The sequence below is a fragment of the Ambystoma mexicanum genome, chromosome 10 (genome assembly GCF_040938575.1).
Source record: "Ambystoma mexicanum isolate Mex_15411 chromosome 10, UKY_AmexF1_1, whole genome shotgun sequence".
NCBI lineage: Eukaryota > Metazoa > Chordata > Amphibia > Caudata > Ambystomatidae > Ambystoma > Ambystoma mexicanum.
The window spans coordinates 280,061,991-280,087,358 of NC_090932.1; the positions used below are offsets into that span (position 1 = coordinate 280,061,991).

General features: G+C 44.0%; 1 protein-coding gene across 1 annotated transcript; it reads right to left on the reverse strand.

Moving 5' to 3' along the window:
- Positions 1–16,388: 16,388 nt before the first annotated feature.
- LOC138492859 (uncharacterized) lies at positions 16,389–24,190 on the reverse strand. Its single transcript, XM_069620190.1, has 3 exons — positions 23,885–24,190; positions 22,769–23,560; positions 16,389–16,408 (listed from the first exon to the last, which is right to left on the reverse strand). Exons 1-3 carry the CDS (start codon positions 24,030–24,032, stop codon positions 16,389–16,391), a joined length of 960 nt encoding a protein of 319 aa, XP_069476291.1. The 5' UTR covers positions 24,033–24,190.
- Between the last annotated feature and the right edge of the window lie 1,178 nt (positions 24,191–25,368).

The window sequence follows — 25,368 nt, forward strand, 5'->3', positions numbered from 1 at the left end:
TGGCTAAGGGGATTGGCCTTGCCAGGCCAGCCAGCCTGCTGTGTGATTGACAGCCAGGCTGTATGAATGGGGGAAACTGCATAAAAAGCAGGTCTCTGGGACTGGAAGAGCAGAGTCACCACTGGAATGAAAGAACCAATGAGGAACTGGAAGAAGGGGACCCCTACCATGACTGAACCGCCCGGTGAAGCCCTGCTGCAGGTCCAAATCTCTTAATCCGACGTTAGAGAAGATCCTCCAGGAAACTTCTTCCCTTGAGCTTGTGGGACCAACCAGTTTGCCCAAACTTCAAGCAAGGACCCCTCCTCTGGTCGAATTTGCTGTACAGAGCTACAGTGGGCCGGATAGCCAGGAAGGTTGGACCCTGCTTGGGTTTTTATGAGCGCACCTTTTATTTGTTGTTTGGCTCTGCTGCTGACTTCTTCCCTGGGTGGCGCCAGACCCTCCAGTCTTCCTACTTCGGATCAGTCCGACAGTCGCTTCAGGAACCGTGAGCTTGCGGGAACCACCAGGAACGTCCGCCTCAGCTACAGCTCCCTCTCCGTTTTAAGGTACTGTGTAAATCCGGTTGTCCGTTTCGGTCAGCCGCGGTGAAAGTATTTGAAATCTCTCTCCAATCCGAGGGCTTGTCCTTCTCTTCTCTTTGAACTAACTTTTCTACCAACCAACCTCGTCCTGAATCTGTGCCACAAACTTTACCGTGAACTATATTGAACCTATTATATTGAGCAAAAGACTTTTGAACCATTTGGCCCCATGCCTTTTCTATCTGATTTTAACCTTGTTGCCTCTCTTGTTCAATTGCTCTGATTACTTATCTGTTGGTGTTGCCTAATTCATAATAACTTTTTCTTTCCCTCCATTTTGCTCCCACTTCATTTTGTGAGCTTAACTTGTCTGGAATTTAAGGAAAGTGGTGTGGTGTATTTATGACTGTGATTATTAACTTGCTTAGAATAGTGAAATGTTATACAACTGTTGAGTAAATAAATATATATTCTTTTACTTTGAAACCTTGAGTCATTGTTTGCCTGAATCATAGTGATTGCTGTCCTTTGTGTAACTATTTGTACTGCTCACTTACTCTTGAGATAGGCCTGGCTGCTCCACTACTGCTACCACTATAACTGTGTAGTACAGGCTTGTACCAAAGCTGAAATTGTACTGTTTGTTTATTTACTCATTTGTAGCGCGCGCCAGACCCGAGGGTATCCGGGCGCGTGTTCAAGAATACTTTAAGCTTACATGTTACAGTTACACATTTCAGGAGGGTTACAAGGTGAATTAACAGTAAATTATGACAATGTACGTGTTACAGTTAAACATTTCAGGAAGGTTACGGGGTGTATCCATAGTAAGTGATGACAGTATGCGTGGTTGCATGCGCAGGTGAGTGTGCACAGGGATGTGTACACAGTAAGCATTGAGTGTCGGGAGCAAGGTGGGTTAAGCGGGTGATGAACGCGGTATGCGTTCGGCTGCAGATTAACAGGTGGGTCAGACGTGAATAGTCCTAGTCTACTAGGTTATAGGTTATTTTCTTTGAGCCATTTAATGCAATTGAGTCTGAAGTGTGGATAAGATTGGACAGATCTTAAGGATCACTTGTAGTCTTAATTGTATTTAGTGTTCCCAAAGGGTACTGCATATTATTCTGCCTAACAATACCTTTTCCCCTATTACTGTTTCAGCGTAAACCAGATTGGTTTCCAAGAAGTAGGAAGTATTCCTTAATGTGGCGAACCAGTTGGTTGTTAGTTATCTTTTCCAGGATCTTAACAATTAATGGAATGTTAGATATTAGGCTCTAGTTTTTGGGTCTGTCTGGGTCTTCACCAAACATTTACTGGAGGGGTGTTATTGTAACAGCCTTTAGTGATGTTGGGATACTTGGAATACTGCCTGATGTCAGTGATGTATGGTTCCACTAGATTAGTTATGTTACCCTTGATCTGGTGGCAGGGCCTGGGTCAGAGTGCTCTGCTGAGGCATCCAGTTTCTTAGTGCTACACATAGGTTCTTCAGCTCAAATGACGTTGAATTCCATACATTTAGGTGATGGTCCTGGTCTATGCAGGCTTCTCCATATGATCATTTCAGATCATCAATGAGCTTTCATATTGCCCACTTGTTTCCCGGAAGGCCCTAACAAGAGATGTGGTCAGTCCCTCAGAGGGTTTGGGTTTATTGCTAGCTTGCTGCGAGTGGTTAATTCGTTGTTTTAGAATTTTAAAACTTTTTGTTTTAAATTGAGCAAACATATATGGGGTTGATGTTACAGTTTTCCATCCTTTCACACCTGCATCAGACTCTCCTTTGAATTTTGCATAAGCTTTGCAGTTTGTCATTATTTGACTTTCCTTTCCTCCATGTGTTTTCTGGATTCTGGATTGTGACCTGTCCTTTTAAGGGAGGCCATTCAACCATTTGTTGTTGGGTTTGCTGATGGTATTTATTGTTTTTCATGTTTTGGTGCAATAATGTCCAGGGTACAAGTAATTTCTAAGTTCAGCTTTTCTAATAAGAAGGAGGGGTAGTTTCCGGCATTGTTGACTTTGTACATTTGTTTTTATCAGGATATGATGTTTTTGGTGTTTATGTTTGGTTAGATTATTCATGTAATAGTTGTGGATCTCACATTCATTTAGTAGCACGTGATGATCAAACCATGACAGTTCCCTGTGTGTAGTCTGTTTAAGGTCTAGCTCAAATGAATAGACGACGTCAAGGGCATGCCCGTCTTTGTGTGTATTTTGTTAATCCAGGATTTGAATCCCAGATTATTCATGGTGTTGGTAAGTAGTGATATTATCTGCTTTGTTGAACCTTGGGTTAATATCCCAATTATACAGATTTGATTTGAGATGGCATGTATACTAGCCAGTAACTCTGATCATTCCAGGAAAGGAGGGGTTGATGCCTGGAGGGTGGTAGACCACAATAACTGTCATGGAGAATGTATTGTTGATGCTGCATTTGAACACACCTTTTTCAAAACTATGGGGTAGGGGTTGTCCACAAGGGATAATCTTAGTCTTTCTGGACTACTCCACCTCAATTATTTTATAACCAGATGGTATTTTGGAGTCAGTGACTATGTATTCATTGTCAGTGAGTCATGTTTGTTCGATTCCTACTACGTCCACTTTGAACTCTTATTTAATTATTTATTTATTTGATTTATTGCTCGCTTGTTAGGTGCTTACACAGCAAGTGAAATACTGTTTCTTCTAATCATTAGCAGTAATTGTTGGCATTTTTTACTGCTGAACTCCAGTGAACTGTGCCTATTTTTAGAGATGTGTTTTCTGTTTTTTGAGTGGGAGGAGAGATTGTGGGTTTTTGTGGGTTTAGGCTGACAATGATTTCCATGTGTTTGATGTAGAGGCAGTAACTTTACATTGTATTACACTCCATGCCTGGATGTTCCCCTGCTTGTTCAGATTATGGCAAATGTTCTTTATAGGAATTCTGGTGCTCTAAGCAGATCAACCCACCTACTACGACATTCAAGATCACCATAGCAACAAAAAAAACAAAAAAACAAGAGCTGCCTCTTCCATTCCTTTTTACATCTGAATTCCTTTGGAAAGCGTGGATGTATTCCGCTGTTCAACCCATCTACATCCTTAGCATTTGGGACTTCTTTCCAGAAGAACGCCTTTAATCGAAGCTAATCAACCAGAATTCAACACTCCACACTGAACTTTGACTTCCGACCTTTCTTACCATTGCATTCCTGATCCATCATTTAAGGGAGGGTTTCAGATGCAAAGAGTCAAAAGGTTAATGGTGGTCGTCATCACCCCATTACTGGCATCCGGAAATAACGATTTCGAAAATGCAGATGTTTTAAATGCGAATTTAGCATCAACTATGTGTGGGAGGTGGGTCTGGGCAATACATGAGGCGAGGGGAGATTTGGGGGCAGGGGGCTGTGAGGGATCTCCCCATGCATATAATTGTGCAAAAAGAAAAACTAAATGCGATATTTTGCATCCGGTATTTCCGACGTAGGGTAATCACATAGATCAATGGTGGCCTAAAGTCACCCTATGTGGAGAGATCACTAATGTGCTTCCCCCTGTTACTTCCCAATGCTAGGTCCATGCTCTGTGAATACCCTAATAATAATGATAATAATAACACAATTAGTAAATGCTGAGTTAGATAATGGGCCTAATTACAATACCGGCGTAGCCGTGCCAGTAAAACAGGCACGGCTGCTGCCAGTATCATTTTTTTCCAACGCCCAGGAATGGGCAATTACCGGGTCATTATGGCTCGCCGGACCCAGTAATTGTCCATTGCTGGGCGCCGGAAGAAAATGCTCCCCATTCTCATTCGACCCCCATAGCGCTCAATGGGAATGGGGAGGTCGGATGCACTGGCACCATTCTTTAATGGCGTCGGTGCATCCAACATGCTCTGCTCGCGGGTACCGGGGGGAAGGCACCAGCGAGCAAAACTCGTAGTTTGCCAGTCCGGTAACAACGGTATGGTAGGCTACCGGACCAGCAAACTTATAATGAGGCAAAATGTATTGGTTCTGTTGTTCCAAGTTATACAATAAATATGGTTGCTGCTTGCTCTCACCTTGTGTCTGCCTATGACTTCAGTTTTCATCTTATGACTTTCAACCCCTGGATCTTCAAATGGTGAACTCAGTGCAGCCCATGAGACACATATGGATTGGCCCGTAGCACGAGTTTAAAACTGGACCTCTGGTGTTGGTTTCCCCCGCAAGCAAGGAAAAGTAAGCCATTGTGGTACAACATTAAACAATCTAATTGTGTTGTTTCATGGCAGTAAAAGGGCACGTAGGGCCAAGTCAGGGAGCACGATATATATATATGCTTGTCTCGTTTGATCTACAGTAAGTATCTTGCTTGCCGGGCCTTTATTCCATTAACTTTTATTTAAACCTATCTCTGATATCCTGCACAGTTTTTTAAGCACTTGATTTTATGTTGCTACTTCAAATTGTAATTGCTGCCATGATTTCCCTGCAATTAAAACCCCCTAATTCTCCTTCAAGCAAAACTAAACTTAAATATGTGTTCCCTGTTCGCAATAAAGGCCAGCGCTGGATTCACAAGCAAATGAAAAGCAATCACCCACAGTGATACTTATGGAGAACATCAGTGCCATCTGCACTTATCCCATTACCGCCAGCTTCTGGACAGCTGGGACATCCGCGCGCCCCCCCCCTCCCCCTTGCTCATTAATCCCCCATCCCAGAAGCAGAAAACTTCTGCAGAGATGGCAACACTTTGCAGATGGAATTAATCCTCCATGGCAGGAACTAATTAAGAGAACAAATCCGAAGCCGGGCCCTGTGGGTTTAATTCCTCCCTGCTCTGTACCTGCAGGGCAAGGACCGTGAAGAATGAAAGGGGAGCTAAGCGCTGGGCCAACGCCGGCATCAACACCGGCTGAGGTGCCGCAGCCCATCGCCGCTGCTTTCAGCAAACGGAGCAACTTTCCAGCGGCCATTTTAATCAACCGAGCATTTGATGGGAGAGATACGGGCAGAAGCAAAGATGCAAACCATAAAGTAGCAACCAACCTCAAAGACATTGTGATGACTAGGTATTCACGACTAACCCGTCTAAAGCCAGTTTGGGCGCCAAGTAAATGTATTATGTAGGCTTACATGTCTTTCCCGCAATGTTTTCTTCTGTGAAGGTCTTTACTACACTACCCCTCCATGAACTGCTCTTTTCCGGCCCTGTTTTCTTAATTTGAAGAGGCTACCCCATCTTCATCACCATTCACTCAGCCACTCGCCCCCTCTCCCACTTCGGAGGGCCGTACCCTACGTCATCCCCTGTAACGTCCTTTGAACCCTCCTACTGACCATCAGTATTTCCCTTTCAACCCCACATGCCGCTTCCAATCAAGAAGTGCCACTCCCTGCATTTCGCCCCCTTCCCGCCTTCCTCCTCCACACTAGCGTCTTTCAGCCACTCTACCCATAACCCCCTCACATCCCTTCGCCGCCCCCGCCATGTTCTACGGAGGCACTGATATTGCGTTGAACTAAAGACCCACCCTACAAATGTGGTGCAGAAGAGCTGCGCTGATAATGCGACGCAGGTAATCGGGGTGACCAAATGTGCTAACTCTCCATTGCAGAAGGCCTACTCGGACTTGGTGGTTTATGTACTGGAGTTTCTGATTCTGCTTCGACTGCCATCTGTTTAACATGACGTCATGTTAGTTTGATGCAGGAAAAATGAATATTAAATCAGTAGAAGAATCATCAAACACCTGTCTACACCAGCATTGACCAACATGTCCTACTCCAACCCAAAAAGACCACCCTCACATGCCTCCAAATATCTAGAGTTCTTAGCCCCAGCAATCCAACATATTTGCAGATCCAACCCCCACACAGAACCATCTTCCTCCACTTCACATTTTTTGCCCAGGTAGGAAAGGGTGGTCTTCCATTCAAAATGGAATGAGGGGTGGGCACCACTTTGGTACTTTGCTATTTATATGTATACATTAATGATCCATAAAATGATCTATAAGATTCATCGGAGTGTATTGGAAAAAAAACTTTGGCACAAGGCTATACAGTATACAGAAAAAGTTAAGGGTCTCCCCTTAACTAACCATATGCTCTCGTGTTGCCCTATTGACAAGTTTGAACAATATGTACAAAATCATTTCAATAGTATCACTTCTTATTCTTCTGAGTAGTCCTTAAATCATAAATTATAAGTTCACGTAAAGTGACCAAGTGTCTCTTTATTTCTTCATAAAAGGCTGTATAAATCCAAAAGATGTCCTAAAAAGCCAATGCTTTTCGGAACCGGGTCCGTCTTCAGGGCTGGACACTGCCTGCTTTAAAAGTTAGAGCATCTGAGTCAATCCAGCCATCTGTACTGGATAAGTAAGCATATTCTGTCTATGGGGTCTACATCAATCTTCAGAATGTATTGTATTGTGTTGTATATTTATATAGCGCCTACTCACAGGACAGTGTTTCAAAGCGCTCAAGGAGGGTGGGAACAAGGGAAAAAACAACAGTCACTCAGAGCCCTTGATATTCTGAGAGGATAATAGTCTCCAAGGGAGAGTAAGTGCGTAAAATACATTTACGCTTCAGACACAGCAAATAGGCCCGGGGGCGATTCTGCAGTTGTACAAATGCAATTAAGGGGAGAAGACAGGGAGAACAGACAGAAGATCTTCAGGCATGTGCATTTGGATTGTGCAAGTGCATAGAGGGTAACAGAGAGGGGGAGGTCCAAGTGCACCCAGTCGGTGGAGACTGGGGTAAGTGCAGTGAGAGCAACTCTCTCGGGTCATCACAAAGTGCCTTGAAGGTGGGTGGGTTTAGGGCCTGAGGCAAGTGCGAGAGAGGACTGGCAGGGTGCCTGGGATCTGTGAGATTCTGAGGTACACCAGGCCGCCAGTTAGCCAGCTGGAAGGAAGAGGAGGGAGAGATGGAGAGAGCAAAGAGCTAGGGTTTAGTAGGGTAGAGGGAGAGCGAAGGAAGAGGTGACAAAGAATGTAGACATCAGGAGAGTACAGAACCCTCAGAACCTTGCGACTGGTCTTCCATTCAATACACAAACATTCAGCACAAAGGGTAGGATCTTAAAAATATTAATTTGTCTGGGTCTTTCATATAACCGCAGTACAATACTCTAAACATTGAGTCTATTTTTTTCTGAACCCACTCAAGATGTCTATTTTTCATTTATGCGCATTATATCAGAATTAAGATATCACTTTAAAACAACACTCAAATTATACCAATTGTACTTTTTTGGAAAATAAAGGCTGATATTCCAATGGTCCACCTAGTGATTGATCAATAGTCAAAAGCCTAAGTAATTATGAGTTGTTTTTCTGTAGAGCTGCTGAGAGATCATGTAGGTGTCCTTGTTCTAAAGCAGTACCTATGTCTGCCTGTAGTCCCCTGTAGGATGTTGCACTGTTTTGTTTGCTGGTTATCCTGGGGCTGCTGAGGTGTTGAGGCACATCTAACCTTCTGTTCCACATATGCATAAAGGGCAGCATGCTGTACCTTGTCCTGCAGGTTAACAGGCATGTTAGTGGGATGTTGGGTGCCCTCTGTGTCTAAATTCACAAGATATGGGGGTGTTGGATGGATGCGGTGAATGAGCACCCTGACAGTGGCAACTGGAAGCTGCCAGAGTGCTGAGCGGTGGTACACTGTGGGTGTTTTTGCTCACAGGTGCTTGAAGAACATGTATCTGTAGCTGGAACTGTCTAACTACACAATAAGGATCCCAAATCCATTTGTGCATCTGGCTGCCTTGTGCATGTCTGGAGTGAACTTACTTTGTGACACTTGAGAAGAGATCTGAAGAATCCAAGCGTGCTATGGTGGGGTAAGAAGTGAAAATGGAGAAATCGCCCCCAACCCCAAAAAGGTAACCATTCCGAACTTCCGGAAGGTATCTGCTGTATCACTGATCATTTTCAGGAAGCAGGGAAGGCTATCAACATTATTTGAAGCAGATGGGCTCCTTATTAATGGACATTCTGTGCTATGAATAGGAAATGTACTGACCTGAGCGAAGCCGTTTTGATAGCAAGGGAGTGCTTGGAGCCTAAGCAGGCTGGTTCTCATTGGTGGCCATGTCCTAGTTGTGAGTCCATTGTCTTGTGGGTTCTACTGTTAGGGCTTGTGCTGTGTAAGTAGCAGAGAGACATGTTGTGTACCTAATGGCTTCGTGCATCGAGAAACTGCATTTCCTGCTTTGTACTTTATTTGAATGTTGTGGTGTCTCGCCCCATTGAGGAATGATGTTGGCAGCAGATTTACTAGAAATAAATCCTAGAAGCTCTTGCATGGACGCTATTAGACGTTTACGACTAAGCCTAGTAATTCCTGCAATATCAAGCGTTAACTGCTAGAAGTCAGGTGGGCTATATGTGGGTCCAGTGCTTTTCCAGTGGCTCTCAGAAAGGAGTATGACGTGGTCGTATACTGCTCATGGAGAATGGGTTCAAGAATGTTGGAGCCACTGGGTTTGTGCAAATGTTAAAACGGTGTCTCCTTGATACTGAGCCTGTCTTTGGATTATTATTCTGGTAGGATGGAAGTTTATTTTGCCCATGTTCTTGGATTATATTTAGGAGTACGTTAAAGGGTAGAGCAATTTAAATTCATAGCCGTCTTCCTGTTGTGGGGAACATGAAGCTCGTTATCCTGTTATATGTTTGTGTGGGGCTATTATGAGGTAGCACTGTTTGAGGGATGCATGTCACGTATCCCGTTGCAGCTGTTAATGCGTGTGCAGCGTTTATGCACTTTATAGTGTGACATGTGTATTGATACCGCCTCACTCAAAACATTTTTATAATGAGCATCGCTGCATGGCTATGAAACATGTATATATTTGTATATATTTTTCAGACGATTAAGAATTGAACAGTTAATTTGCTCCAATGTTGAAGAAAAATAAGAAGCTCCAGTTGAGCAAGGCAGGAGCACATGGGTTTGCTCGGGCAACTTTGGAATTGGGTTCAATGGTTATGCCTTGTCGCTTAGGGGAGCTTGGTTGATGTGTTTACATGCATGTCAGGTGCATGCTCTCTGCTGGTGCTGTGTTACTCAGTAGAGAGGATGCAGGTACAGTTACTATGCCAGCACCATGATGTGTTTTGCATGTTGTAGAGATAGAAGAGTTGTGGAGTGTGCCATGCTGTATGGTGATAGTTGCATTGTATATGTGTTTATTACGTGGCTCGCTGGTATGTTGCTGTTGGTCCATAAAGGAAGATATGTGCTGTATCTCGACCCGCAGGTTAGAAGGCACATGGAGGGAATGTTGGGAGCATCCCTTGGCTCAGTGAGAAGGGCACTGGCAGGTGGAGTGTACGCTGTCAATGAGTGTTCTGAGTGTGGCATTTAGGAGCTTCCAGAGGGATGAGTGATAGTCCAGTGGTTGCCTGTGTGTGTACGCGTGTTTGAAGAATACTTTTTGGCTCCTTGAATCGTGTAACTATGACATGAATAAGACGTGTCCTTCTGTAGATCTGGCTTCAGTGTAGTATGACTGGCGGGAGCTTACTTCATAGCTGACTGTTTCCTCACACTTTTTCACATAAGGTTCTTAGACTTGTGTTCACTCTCCAAGGACTTGCAAAATGATCACCTCAGTGTTATTTTGACGTATTAATTATGTCAGCCAAGCCTCATTGAATCCCTGCATGAAAGGTTGCCATTGTGATTCTTCCTTTACTCTTCTAGTTAGAGACCATGGCCCTCATTAGGACTCTGGCGCTAAGTGGCTAACGGCGCCGTAAAAGGCTGCGGCGCCGTTAACCACTTAGCGCCTTACTACAAGGTCCCTTTGGGGGACCCGACCTGAACGGCTGGTCTGGACCAGCCATTAAAGTAGGGACCCGCAAAGGGACCAAAAAAGGTAATTACGGTACCGCAATTTGCGGTACCGTAATTGCCGCCTTCCCCATTCCCATTGAGCCCTATGGGGCAAAAATGGGAATGGGGAAGGGCCATGGTGAAATGGGGAAATACCGGCCGGCCATCCTTATAATGGGGCAGAATTTCCCCATTTCACCATGGCGGACTCGTTACAACACCGGCACCAACCATGGTGCTAATAGCGCCATGGTTTAGCGCCGGCGTTGTAATTAGGGCCCATGAGCAGTTAGTGAAATGTCTCTAAACATTATTATTTTCTTAAGCATCTAACCATAGTTTCTCTGCACGGCTCAAAAGAGACAGATTTTCTTTCTGAGTTGCGGAAGGATTTTTAAAAAAGCACTTTTGTATACTTCAAAAAGAGAAGAAGATCCAGTGAGGTTACCTTTTGTTTATACATAATCAGTCACTCAAAAACAATTTTATCAATGAGTTGCTGATGCCAGCTCCATATTCTTCCTTCATTTGCCCCTTGGACATGTTTGTTATTCATAGGTTAGGACATCCATACCCTGTTGTGATTTTTACACCTATCATGTTTGTTTAGCTGGAAGTGTTTGTTTCTTCATAGTTATAAAATAGCATTTAAACAATCATTGCACCCACTGTCGCAAGTAGGAAACAAGTCTATTTCACATCTAAATATACGAGCATCAAGGAAGTTCTGTTGGTTCTTGTAATACTGTAGACAAATATTCAAATGGTGCCATCCAATATTGTTTCAACTTTGGGCATGTTGCTAAGAGGCATATGAGGATACCTCTGGCTATGTGTCAATTATTGTGGCAATAAGCCCCGAGACGGCGGGCCATTACAACCCCATGTAATGCCCATGGAGCCCTAGTTACAGGCCCGAGCGCAGCAAAGGCCTTAACGGAGGCCCCGAGGGCATTACCGGGGGTGTATTGGCCCGCCATCGATGGGCTTATAGCCATTAGTATTCCGGGATCTACAGGCTTGGGAAAGTAGTTTTCCCGAGTTTGCAGCCCCGGAACACTAATTGTTTACGAAACCTTTTCAAGCGGCATGTCTTTGCGTTGGATCTAGGAACATTAGACCGCGCGTACTGCTTCATTAGCACAGAGCAACAGGGCGCCATTTTTATCCTAGTTGCTCCGTGCTAATGAATGGTAAAAATGTTTTCACTCATGTAATCTGCACGTGTTTTAAAATATGTGAATTGTTGTAGACAGCATTTTATGTATTTTGTTACATGTGCAGAATGCATGATTGAAAGCATTTACAGGTTTAAAAATAACTTGCCATTAAAAGTAATATGTACTTTGAATATGATAAGTGACAGCACTTTTGGATCAGAAAAGAGAACTTAATTGAAGTACTGAACCTTTATTTTTTTTAAATGCCTTTTAAGGAAACTTTGCAAGGAGGCATTTTTAAGAACAATAAGTAAAGCAAAAAATAATATGACATTTCAAAGTCAGTATTACATAAATTAACAATTCAGAAGTATAACTTTTGGGTACACTTAAACTGGTGTACCAGAGCACGTACAAATGTCCCAATTACAATTCTTGGCTACAAAAGTATTTCTGTAAAAGTATAACTTATGGGTATACTTAAATTGGTGCACCAGAGCACATGCAAATGACCCAATTACAACTCCTGACAACAAAAGTATTTCTGTAAATGTCTAGTTCATAGGGATCATTTACTATTAAAGTGGACATTTCTGTGAAAAGTGAAGGTGCAATTGGAAAACTGGGGGTTGGTTTTATTTGAGGAGATATTGGACATTACAGTGTTAATGGAAATGGAGGATGCGAAAGGCGATGGAGTGCTTGTTGCATTCTGTACTGGAAGGCTTTGAGGGAAATTGGTGTGCATATTTGTTTTGCATTTTTGTTGATGGAGTATAGATGACCAAGCTTTGCCTTGCTTGTCTTGTGGTTTCCAGTAGGATGAAAGTGATGAAGCATTTTTGTGTCCAGTGACTGACATCATTTCTCTGCAGTCTAGACCGGCGTTGGATAATAGGTGAATTGCAGTCACACAAATGCAGTGGTTGGTGTAAATCTTCCTTAGATGTGCACGTTCGCTAATGCACTGCATGAAACAACCAAGAGTATTTTTTCCAAGAGGGCGATTTGTGTACCAAACTTCTTCTTCTATGCTTTGGTTGTGCACAAAGCGTTGTGGCATTACAAAAAAACATGTCATCCACAGGTCATTTTTACATGTAGAGTAGCAGTGATTTGACAGGGCAATTAGGATAACTGCTAATGGCATACATTTGTCCGCGATGTTAGGTGCGTTGTTGATCAAACTATTTGTGATGGTTTTTTGTTAGTTCATTGTATGTTACGGTAGCCTATTGTTTGCCATTTTCATCGGTGACAATGTGTAATGCATTGCGTGGTAGTAACCAAAATCCTTCACGTCCACGGTGCGCAAAATGGATCTGTATGTCAAACAATACCTTATATTGTAAAGTTTGAGGATGGTGTACATTGAAAATGCCACGTGACTGTAGCTTTGATAGATCCAGGGAGCTGATTGGGGCTTTATGTTGTGAATGATCCTTTCCATTTTGTCGTATTTGTTTAATTATGGCAATGAATACATTATTGGCAGCAGTAAATTAAGGAGAATGCATGATATTTATTTTGCGGCTATAGGGTGGATTGTTAAGGTGGCGATTAATACCCGATCGCATTGATTTTAGACGTTGTGGCTGGTATTCAGTGCCTTGGACTGTGCACACTTCTGCATAAAAAAGCCTGAAGGTATGAGGCAATGGTTTGTACTGATTCCATTTCAAAGGAAATTGAATAGCCTTTCTGAGATAGCCAACCTATGAAAGTGTCTAGTGCCCACTTTGTGGCACTTTAAGTATTGTGCTCACATCTGTTTAATTCCAGTACATCTTGTTCATGAACAGGTACTGAATGATGGCACACTGGAGGCATTGCTATTCTTCTGATTCAGTGTAGTTGTTTCAGTGGATGGTCATACTTCTATTTCTACATCCTCGTCAGCAAGCCACTCCTCAAGGGATTTGTTTCCTGTTAGTGAAAACGTAATGTTTGCTTCGGTTGTGGACATTTCGGTTGCTTGTTACAGAGCGAAGATTGTTTTACTTTTTCTTCAATAAGAAAAGTAATATGAAGAGCTTCCTGAAATGGCGTGGTCGCTTCGGAGCGTACAGTTGGATTGTATTGATACGGAAATGGCGGCGTATTAAGGTGAGTGAATCAATGCCTCCCGCCACGTGAATGACATTCGTGCGTCTATGGGATTACACTGTGGTATGGCTCGGAAACAAGCCAATCCACATGTAGTGTTTCCCGTGGACGCTGCGTGCCGGGTACTAATGTGTGTTCCTTGATTCTTTATAATTTTGTAGGGTGATTTATAGACAAAAAAATAGTGTGAGTTTTGCATTGAAATTGATGTATGCTTCAGAAAACTATGTGTAGACAGCATTTGCCAAAACTCCATTGCAAATATCTACTATCATATAGTTATTCATTTTGATTCTACAACATGTCTTGATTAAGATTAAATCTAAATATTATACTGCCATATGTAGATCATAATATTTCAACATAAAATAAATGATAATGTATCCTTCCATTTTCTGGTGTCAGCGGCTCATTCATTGCTTATATGACCTTTGCTTTGAAAACCCTCGCCAGCCCAGAAGGAACTGCAGAAAGGCTATTAGTATTGAGACTTTCCAAAATGTAGATTTCCCACAGAACACTAGAGTCTAGTTGATTTAATTTGATGTTTGTAAAAGAATGTTGTATTGTTAAGTGTGTATGTTCATTTCCATCTCTGCAATTTTTAAAACAATAAAAAAGCTCTCAGGGGGTTTTCTTTTAACAATCTCTAAGTAATTGATCCTCGGAAAGACACTGGCCCAATAATGTAATTTCATGTTGAGTAGTGCCCATGTTTGCCATAAGCTCCTTCCAGCGACCTATGCTATGAATTTCAAGAATGACTGTTTGCCTAACTAAATTAGCTTATAGCTGATCATAGGCTGTGAAGCAAGTGTGATCATTTATATACTGGGAGAACCTGAAATCAAAATCAAAATTGCAATGATATATATACATTTTTACAATTTGATCTTCCTATCATTGATATCACTGACAAATAAATGCAACTGCATTTGTAAGGTGCTTTCCGATGTAATTTCCTAAAGAATATCATTCTTTACAGTGTCCTGTAAACCTGCTTTCATTAATCTTAACATTTTTGTTACTTACTTGGACCTTCAATCTCTCATGTTACGTGCAATTTTTATTATTAGTTTATTCTGCAGTACCATGAGAAAATATAACAATGTCATAGATGATAATTCCGCATTTCACGTAGACATATTTCTTGTCAAAATCATTTAAGTCTTCATGCCACCAATTATAGCTTACTAGATAGCTAGATATATTGTAAGAAAAGATATGCTGTAAGGAAAGAAAAACTGGGGTCACATAACACCCCTTGCTCCATTTCTTATGTTGCTGGATACTCCACTGATAAGTTCTATTTAACTACTGCTTTTATGATCTGTGCCATTCCTTCCCAAATACCAATTCTTGCATATATTACACAAAGACAATACCAGTGAAGTCTCTGAAACTCCAGTTCTGGACTTTTAATCTTAAATTCGGTTGCCACTTATATTAAGGGCACTAATAATAATTTATGAATTATTTAGTAATGGGACATTTTGTGACAATTTCCTTATCGTATGAACATGTTATACTTCCTCCCCTTATCTATTTCTCATTAGCAAATGGAGATAGTTACTGACCTCTTCTCAGCCAATCAGAATGTTTAGAGGGCAGTCAATAATTACTGGTATTGACAGCATTCTAAACATTTTGTCTTCAGAAGCAGGCAGGGAAACAACAATGCACTTCTCAGGCAGATTTATTTTCAAATGGACACTTCCTCGAAGGGTGGATCCTTTTTTGCTGCAAAACACTACTTTACATAGAAAAGAGAAAGATATAACATTGGATAATGCTTTTACTTTCTTATAGAGAAACCATTACATTTTACATGATGCCTAATGCAGGGTATGTTAGACCAGTTTCGGTTCAACCAAGTTGCAATTGAAATGCTTAACTTATGAAGACAATCATGTTATTTGAATACTACAAAAAAAAGCACATTTAATTCACTAACTCCGTTTGTCTAGTTACTTTACTCACTAGTATTACAATGTTTTGCTTCACCAGTAAACATGCAAAACATGTATTGCTACTACCACAGTGTGCTAAAAGCCTTATAGACCTTTCCCAACGTGTGCCCCTTGGCTTCACCTCAGGCCATAACTTGGTATCAGGTCATTATCAGTCTCTACGGCTACATTATTTTGCTTTATTTATTGGGAATAGCTAGAGATGTGGATCTACCATTGAGGTCCATGAAGTGCTTTGCAGAGGTCAGGAAATATGTGTAGAGACATGGGGGTTTATAGACTATTAAAATACAAATCAGAAAATAATGTGTATGTGGTGGGATGTGTTTGCATATGTGTGAAAATTAGCCATGCTGCTGCATGAAAGACTTCCTTCGGATTGGTAGGGAGGACCATGAGCAGAGCGTTGCCCTCATCTATGTGAGAAAGGATGAGGGCTTTAACTATGGAATGAATATTGTTGACAGGGTGGCATGATTGATGATATAGTGGAGTCTAGTTGGTACTAGACAATCTGGTATTTCTTTCACAGAGAGGCATATTGGGTTCCTCCATAAACACTCTTCCATATCTTCTTCTAAATAAACAAATAAAAGAACACCAAATAGGACAAATATATTTAGGAAAATCTATTACAATCATTTTATTTGTCCATCACCTGTACAGTGAAGATTAACTATTTTTTTTTTTTTTTTTTTTATTTGTTTAGTCGTAAAGCAACTTTTCAAATTATTTGCACAATGTATACCAACATTCATCTTCAGTTCATAATACAAATCATTTTCCATCAACATCATCTATGATAGAAAAAGAACATAAAATGAAATATCACATAATCACCAATTAGAACAATAAAAGAACAGTTGCTGATAATAATGACACTTCCTGATAAAACAACCAAATTAAAAAGAAGGTCATAAAATAAAAAAAGCAAAAGGAATGAAATACTACATCACCAGCATTACAGTTTACTCCCTTATCCTTGGAATAAAATTGAATCACATTTGTCATTGTTTTATGATTTACAAAACAGGATTTTCATCCTCACTTAGTAGGGTATCCGGCAATACCAGGTCTAAAAATTGGAAAATTGCTATTTGTATTGAAGTTCTTGGGTTGGAGAAAAGTGTTTGACATTTTTGAAATTGGGTTAGATAATTCTGAAACATCAATTTATCCTTGAAGCATCTGCTTCTTGGCTCACCTACTGCTTCGCAATCTGTCAGCAAATGTTGCACAGTTTCCATCTGATTTGTGTTCTCACAATACCGGCAATAGTTTTGCTAATTTGTAATAATTTTTCTCCTACATAATATGTCACGAGTGATGCATAAATTCAACCTAAATTTCATGTACTTCCTCCTGAATTGAGGGCACGGAAATTTTCCAAGATAAGTTGCCATTATCCTATGCTTCTTCACTCCAACAGGAGAACATTGAAGTCTTTATATGTTGTACATTTTGATATGTTTTCTGCCCAGTCATACTGAAATATTTTAACTTTTGCACGATTGGGATTCAATATGAGTAAATCAATGGATATGGCTGCATCACTAAGAGCATCTAAAACATGATTACGCCATTTCCATGGAAAGAGGTTGTTTGACGTAAGTAAATTGTGAGCTACAACCTTCAGAATAGTTGGAATCTCTAGACCAGTAAGCGCTTTTCGAAGGAAAGCGCATTGTTTCCACAACACCTGTGAATAAAGAGATGTGAGACCCAGCTCAAAGCGAATCAGCGCTATGGGTGTACATGTCGGGAGTTGCATTACTTGCTTCCAATAGGAGGACTGTATGCCATCCCAGAATATACGATCTTTAGGGAGGCAAGCTTCAACACCATATAATAAGATGGGTGTTACCTTCATCTTATAGAACATAATGATGTGTTTCATTGAAAACTTCCCAAACTTGCGAAGAAGTATTCGCGATTGAGATACCAATGACTGTAGCTTATTTCTTACTTCGCACTTGTATTGTGATAGTGTCTTTTTATGTTGTATAATTACACCTAGATATCGATACTGGTCAACAATATGAATTTTGCACTGCTGCAATTGCCAATTATGATCGCTTGCCTTAAAATTTCTCTTCGGGTTACAGATAACTATTTGAGTTTTTTGTGTATTGATGTTAAGGTTGTTGGCCTGAGCATAACTGCCAAGTTGTTCTAGCATGTTTTGGAATCCCTGTGGGGTCTGTGATAGTAGGACTAATTCGTCCGCATATAACAAATACGGGACTTTTTGCGTACCTATCTTAGGTGGATCTCCCACACAATTGGTCAAAAATTCACCGATTTCTAATATATAGAAATTAAACAGGAAGGAAGCCATGGCACATCCCTGCTTTAAACCCCTTTGAGTAACTATCCTTGGTGATAGTATCCCATCAAGGGTTATGCGCACTTGCATGGATGTAATTGAGTGGAGCAGTATAATTAAGGATAACAGGGTGTGAGGACAATCGTGTTCTCTGAGTTTAAGAAAGAGTCGCTCACGATCAATTGAGTCAAAAGCGGCTCTAAAATCAATAAATCCCAGATATAACGGTTGTCTTTGTGCTAGTTGTTGGGCTTGCACCATAGTAAGAGCGAAAATATTTGGAATAGTCCCCAAACCTCTCACAAAACCTGACTGGAACGGATCTCGCAATGATTTCATTTCAACCCACTCATTCAGTTCTCTCAGTAAGATTCTACAGAAGATTTTTCCTGGGGCGTCCAATAATGAGATTGGGCGATAACTATCCGGAGACAGTCGGTCGCCCTTTTTATAAACTGGTACCGTTATTGCTTGAGTCCATGTAGGTGGTAATTTTTGATGATAATTGACAGCTGTGAAGATGTGGAAGAGAATGGAAGCCTATAATTACGGTGCCTTTGCATGGCAAAATTGGACAAACCATCCGGGCCAACTGCCTTGGACTTACTGGCCGTAGTTATGAGTTGCAGTATCTCCGACTCATCGAACGAAAGGTTGAAGGGTGCTAAGATGCCAGATGTGTGCGGGGGGGAACTATTAATTGGTGCCGTATAGAGTTCACTAAAATGCGTAACCCATGTGTGTGTATCAACTGCAGAGGACTGAATACAGACCTGATGCTGTCCAAGGGATTGACTCAAAGCCACCCACATCTTAGAAATGTTTTTACTAGCAAGCGTTTTTAACATTTCAGCTCCGTCTTTCTGATAAAGCAATCCTCGATAACACTTAACCCAATTCTTAAAGCTGTTACGCAGCTTCTTTACCATTTTCGTTCTGATGGCGGGGGGATGCCTGGCGAGCTTCCTTACCTCTGCCCGATAGGCAGTTTTTCTCATACGTACCAAGTTGTCAAATGTGTGTAAGTGACTCTGTTGCGAATTAGTAAGACTTTTTGTCTGCTGAAATATTTGAAGCATATTTCTGTACACAATGCCAGAGTTATCTGAGTTATCAGCCTTGCTCATATTCGACTCTTTAAGGAGCTCGCAGAAATACATTAAGGCATCCTCCGACCATCAGAGATGACACCTGCCTGAGTTTGTTACTAAACATCCCTTAGTTGTTTTCTTTTCACCATGATCACCTTGCATTTGAACGTTCAATTTGGTGGTCAACATATTATGGTCACTGGCTTCTGAGGTTATAACAGTGAAATCTTGAACATTTGGCCACAGAGTCGCATTTACATAGATGTAATCTATAGTTGATGACACAGATCCTCTGTGCCAAGTAAGGGAGAAGCTGGTATGTCAGATGTAAAAGCTCCATTCAGAACATGCAGACCTCTATATTGTACTAGTGCTCCCCAGCGTACATTTCTTTGATTAGCTTGCTCGTTCACGCTTTCCAAGCCTCTCAAGTTTAGATCGCCAGCGAGAATAAGAAATCTAGTTTGCCGATCACAAGTCACAATGTCTTATAGACCATTCAGGTCTCTGAAGAAACAGTCATCACTTATTGCCACCGAGTTCCAGTACAAATTTAACACGGCAAAGTTATCAGCAGGAGTGCAGACTTTGATCAATATCATAAATTCATTGGGTATAGCCAACAGTTGTGAGGATAGGCCATTTTTTTTCCTAACAGCTGTAAGGAGTCCAGACATTGGCCTACCCATTGTCGTTCTAATGGCTGGATTTAAAAACACCTCATAACGGTCCCAGATTGGAGGTGCAGACAGCAAAGTTTCTTGCAAAAGCACCAAATCATAGCTGTTTAACTGATTTTGATCATAATTGGCAAGATGCTTGTGGCCCCTAGTATTCCAACTGACCAGGGTAAGCTTTTGCAAACTTTTTGGGCTTAGCTATCTTCGCTCAGTATTGTGCGAGCAAGAGCAAGGTATATTGAAAGTGACATTACCTTTTGTTTTCTTGGGCATTGGATGTTCTGTCTGATTTAAATTAGATTGCTGTCTCTGGGGTACGGACACATGGGGCAATTGGCCGCTTTTCATTAAATCTCCTTGCAAGATAGAATGATCGATAGTGAGATCAAAGCCCAGTGCAGCCAGGGAATCTTTCAACTGTCAAATAAGATTTTGCACTACCCTGGATTGTATCCAGAGCCTCACTGTATTCAAGTTCTTATTCTCCACAAACTCCACCAATGCTAAATCGGCAGATACAATGGGCCTCATTACGACCCTGGCGCTAAGCGAAAAACGATGGCGGTAAATGCTTACCGCCATCGTTTTCCGCCAGGTCCGATCATGACCCGTGACCGTTAACTACGATGCCAATAGCGGCATCGTAGTTAACGCTGCCGCAAACTGCGCTAAGGGTGCGCGCACGCGACCGCCCACACCGTACTTAGCGCCATGGCGGAAAGGCACGCAAATGCCGACCCAAGCGGACATGCACCTAACGCCATCAATGAGGCCGCTAAGTACCTTACCGCCATGGTGCAAATAACGCCATCGCGAACCAACCGTAAAGGGCCAATTCAAGTGAATGCAGCTGCCACAGGTGCACAGAAACAGCACAGGTGAAGGCAATACAGACTCAGGGGAGTATAAAAAGAGCACACCCCACCCCTACCCACACCCAGTCACACTCCACAATGATGCCAATACGACTAGCAATGTTGGGGCTGGAGGACCTGATAGCAATGCATGTGCTACTACAACAGCAACAGCAACAACAACAACAACAGGCAGCACAGAGGAGACGCAGGAGGAGAAGGAGGGCAAGGCAGGCCCAGCAAGCCCCACCAGCACAGCCAGTGCCACCACGCAGGCAGCCCCCAATCCCACGCATCAGAGCCAATCCAAACAACCTCACTGCTGAGCAGATCCACACCCTGTACCGTTTGGACAGGGACACCATCACCGCCATCGTAGACATGACACACAACGACATCGTCAGCATGATAGAAAGTCCAACCGCCATCCCCCCCCTACTGAAGGTAGTGGCTGTACTCCACTTCCTGGCCACAGGCACCTACCAGCACACAGTGGGGCACCTGCATGGCATTTCACAACCATTATTCTCACGAACACTCATCCAAGTGCTCGATGCCCTCCTCAAGCACACAGACGACCACATCTCATTACCACGGACTGCCCAGGAGATTGCAAACACCAAAGTGGGTTTCCATGCACTAGCCAGCATACCCGGTTGCATTGGTGCCATCGACTGCACCCATGTGGAATTGGTGGTTCCACGTGCCATGGAGGTACCGTACCGCAACCGGAAACAGTTCCACTCTGTCAACGTGCAAATGGTCTGTGACTCCAACAAGATCATCACACATTGTTGTGCCCGATTCCCCGGATCAACCCATGATTCCATGGTCCTGAGGAACTCCACAATACCACGCTACATGGAGCGACATGCAGGCCCAAGATCCTGGCTACTCGGTGAGTGCGATGTCATGGAAGTGGGCATGGGAATGACGTACCAGTGCATACTCCACCTGGCTGAAAGGGGGGGGGGGATGATGCATACTCCACCTGGCTGAAAGGGGGGGGGGGATGATGCATACTCCACCTGGCTGAAAGGGGGGGGATGATGCATACTCCACCTGGCTGAAAGGGGGGGGGGGATGATGCATACTCCACCTGGCTGAAAGGGGGGGGGGATGATGCATACTCCACCTGGCTGTGAGTAACACAGAGAACGGATACAGAGGAAGGCCACTCACAATGCACAAAACCCCTCTGCATACATAGGGTGATGGCATGCAAAACAGGCCATGGCAGCAATGAGCATATACTGGTTGCATAGTGTGAATCAATTAGTGCATGTAGAAGTGAGCCAAGGTAACAGTTCCATAACAGCCATGGTGGGACATCATGTTCCTGATCAGACAACATGACTGACACATACATTCTCGCCTACATACAGGTGATGCAGCCTACCCCCTGAAGAGGTGGCTCCTCACGCCAGTCCGGAACCCGCAGAACCAGCACGAGGAGGACTACAACCGTGCACATACACGTACTCGTGTGGTCATAGAGCAGACATTCGGCCTCCTGAAGGCACGGTTCCGAAGCCTCAGCAGGTCTGGTGGGGCACTCCTGTATGGCCATGAGAAGGTGGCAAAGATCGTCATGGCATGTGTCATGCTGCACAATATGTGCGTCAGACGGAATGTGCCCCTGCCCCCTGACGCAGAACTGCAACCACCTGACGATGAGGATGAGGATGAGGAGGGTGCAGAAGGGGCGCCACCACATGGAGGAGGCGATGCACAGGAGGGGCGCGCCATGCGCCAAAGTATCATCAACCACTGCTTCTAGCACACACGGCTGGTGTTCATCGCATGGAGACTGCACTTGGGGCACTGTGTGACTCTGGGGCATGCACACTGAGGACTGGACACCAATAAAGCACACATACGCAATGAAAATGTCCACACATTTCCTTTTTTGAAACAAAAAAAGTGTATTTGAACTATGAACTGTCGTGTCACACCCCCTCCCACCTCCCACCTCCCCCCTGCACACACACCCCCCCAAACTCCCCCCTTAACTCCCCAACACACCACCCCGCCACCCCCCTGCACACCCCAACACACCCACTCCCCCCTCCACCCTCCCCCCCCCCTGGAATCCCAACAAAGGTGTGAGTTGGTCTGTGCAGCAGTGTCAGTAGTAGGATTCCTACACTGTCCGGCCACTATTGGCAGCCCCCTCCACTGGCCCCCGGGGCACCCCTGCCTGTGCTGCGGAGGTTCCTCCCCGATCGGCGGATGGGGCTGCTCGGTGTCGAGCTGGCAACCGAGGAGGATCCTGCCTGCTCATTTGGACGCATGGCCCGTATTGTCTGCACAAGGTCAGTGATGGCGTGCCGCACAGCAGCTAGTTCCGCGCAGATGTCCTTTGTGGACGACTCTATAGCTGCCTTCACAGTCTCAGCACATTTCTCCATTGCTGCACTTGACCCCCCACATTCAGCAACATGTTCTTCGAGCAGCGAGGAAAGTTGCTGCTGCCGGGTGGCAATCGCCTCCAGAGAATGGTTGGAATTCTGGCCCATGGCTAATGGCAGTGGTATTCCCATTGGGCTGATCTGCCCCTGCAGCGGGGATGGAGTGGCTGGCCAATCGTCATCCTCTGGCTGACCCTGTGTGGCATCCGCATGCGGGCTGCTTAGGGACAGGTAGGGGGAATGAGGGTGGCCTGTGGGGCTTCTGACATCACTCTCCTCAAAGATCCCTGCTTCGCTATCGGAGGAGGCAGCAATGGCAGCAGTCTCCCCAATTGTGCTGCTTGCAGCAGAGGCTGTGGCTTCTGTGGGCATGATTGGTGTGATGTCTGCTGCTGCTGCTGCTGCTGTACTGCCTGCTGGGGTGGCTGTCTGTGCCCTGTCCTGTTTCCCTTGCATGGATTTTGCCTGCTGTGGTGTTTTCCTCGGGACGACAGAGGTGGAGGGTTGTGGCGTTGGCACAGTTGGCCTGGCCCTCTTGGTGGGTGTGGAGGCTGTGGTGTCCTCTTCCTCAAGGTCGGAATTTGAGCCTGTGGTGGGACAGAGGAGGGAGAGTGTTATTGATGGGTCTGCGGACATTGGCCGGGCATTGTGGCGACTGGCATCTCATCAGTTAGTACATGTGGCACATTTCATGCAGGGGAAAAAAGTTGTCTCCCTTTTGTGTGGAAGTAGCATGGAGGTATGTGGGTGCCTGCAGTTAGGGTGTGCGTGCTGCATGTGTACAGGGTGCAGATCGGATGTATCTGTGGGCAGTCTCCTGCTGATGTGTTGCATTCACACTATGGGCCAACATTGTACTTCACATGAATGGACTTAGGTGAGATTTGCATGCCTTGATTTGAGCCACCTACCTGCATCGCCCGATGTCGGGGCTCCTCTCTCCATTCCTCCTACTCCTTCAATGCTCTGCATTCCGATTGTGGAGGCACAGATTTCCTCCCATGGCTGCAATTTTATAGGGGACTCCGATCCTCCCCCAGTTGCCATTGCCAGGTTCATGTTGGCTGATAGTATGCTCCTGACTCTGAGCCGGAGATCGTCCCACCGCTTGCGGCACTGTTTGACATTGCGGGGTGTTGTTCCCACGGCACTGACCCGCTGAGCTACCAGTGCCCATATGGCCTTCTTCTTGGATATGGCCGGTCTTGTCAGTTGGTTGGAGAATACCACTGCAGCGTTCTCCTGGAGGGTCTCCGCTAGAATGGTAAGCTCCTCTCTGGAGAAGCGGTCTTGCCGCTGGCGGTCACAGGCTTTTTTCAAAACTTTAGGCATCTTCCTGCAGGTAGAAGGTTGAAGCCGGTATTGGCGGGGTCTCAGGCTCGGATGTCCAGTGGTTTCGGAGGATGGCAATGGATTGTGTTTTTAAAGATGGCCGCCGTGCTCTTTCCCGTTCCGCCGCGGTGACGCTACTTCCGGTTCCGCTTATCTACGGTCACCGCTAATTGCGGTGACCGCTAACTACGGTCACCGCTATGTACGGCGGTGGCGGTGGTGCACCTTGCGCCGCATACGATGCCGGTAGGTGCCGTTTTGGGGGCATTACCGCCATGGCGCTGTTTACATTACCGCCATGGCGTAATGCTCGTGCGCGATGGGTCCTAATGTGGCGCACTTTACGCCATCGTCCCACGGCGTTAACGTTCATTACGCCATGGCGGTAATGACGGCGGATTACCGCCAGGGTCGTAATGAGGCCCAATGTCTTCCAACTGCGGGATGTCTGAAAATATCGCCATCACCGCTCTCCGATTTAAATCGTATTGAGTGATTGGGGGTGGTTTACAGGCCAAGATTAATGAATGAGGGGCTGGTTTCACCTTTAGGGGAGTGCTTCTATCAGCCAGAATTTTTTTATTGGTTTTTTTAGTTTCAATTCTTTCCTTGCCTATTATGGGAGTAGATTGTAAGTTCCCTAATGCACCCTCAATTAGTCGTATGATAGCAGACGACAAATCATTCAGGGGAAGTTTGTCATTCTCTCGTGCATCGACCATGAGACATTCATCTGAACAGACACTTCTTTTTTTAGAGGACTCAAGAACTGTTTTTTTAGGATCTGAGGGTAAGTTCATTTTTTCTAACCTTGATTGTGCTGCCTGTTCTAGTACTGAATTCAAACCACTCTGACTCTGATTATCCATATTCTCAATGCATTCATAGGCTCTCTTAGGTATTTCAATCTGAGGTTGAACATGACTAGACATGTAAGCATCAACCGCTTTCCTAATTTCAGATCTGTCATGATCAACACTTGACATAATCTTACTATTAGAGTTCTTACTCACATTTGGTTTAGGAATATTAGAATTTTCTAGTTCACAAGGTGGAGGGGGGC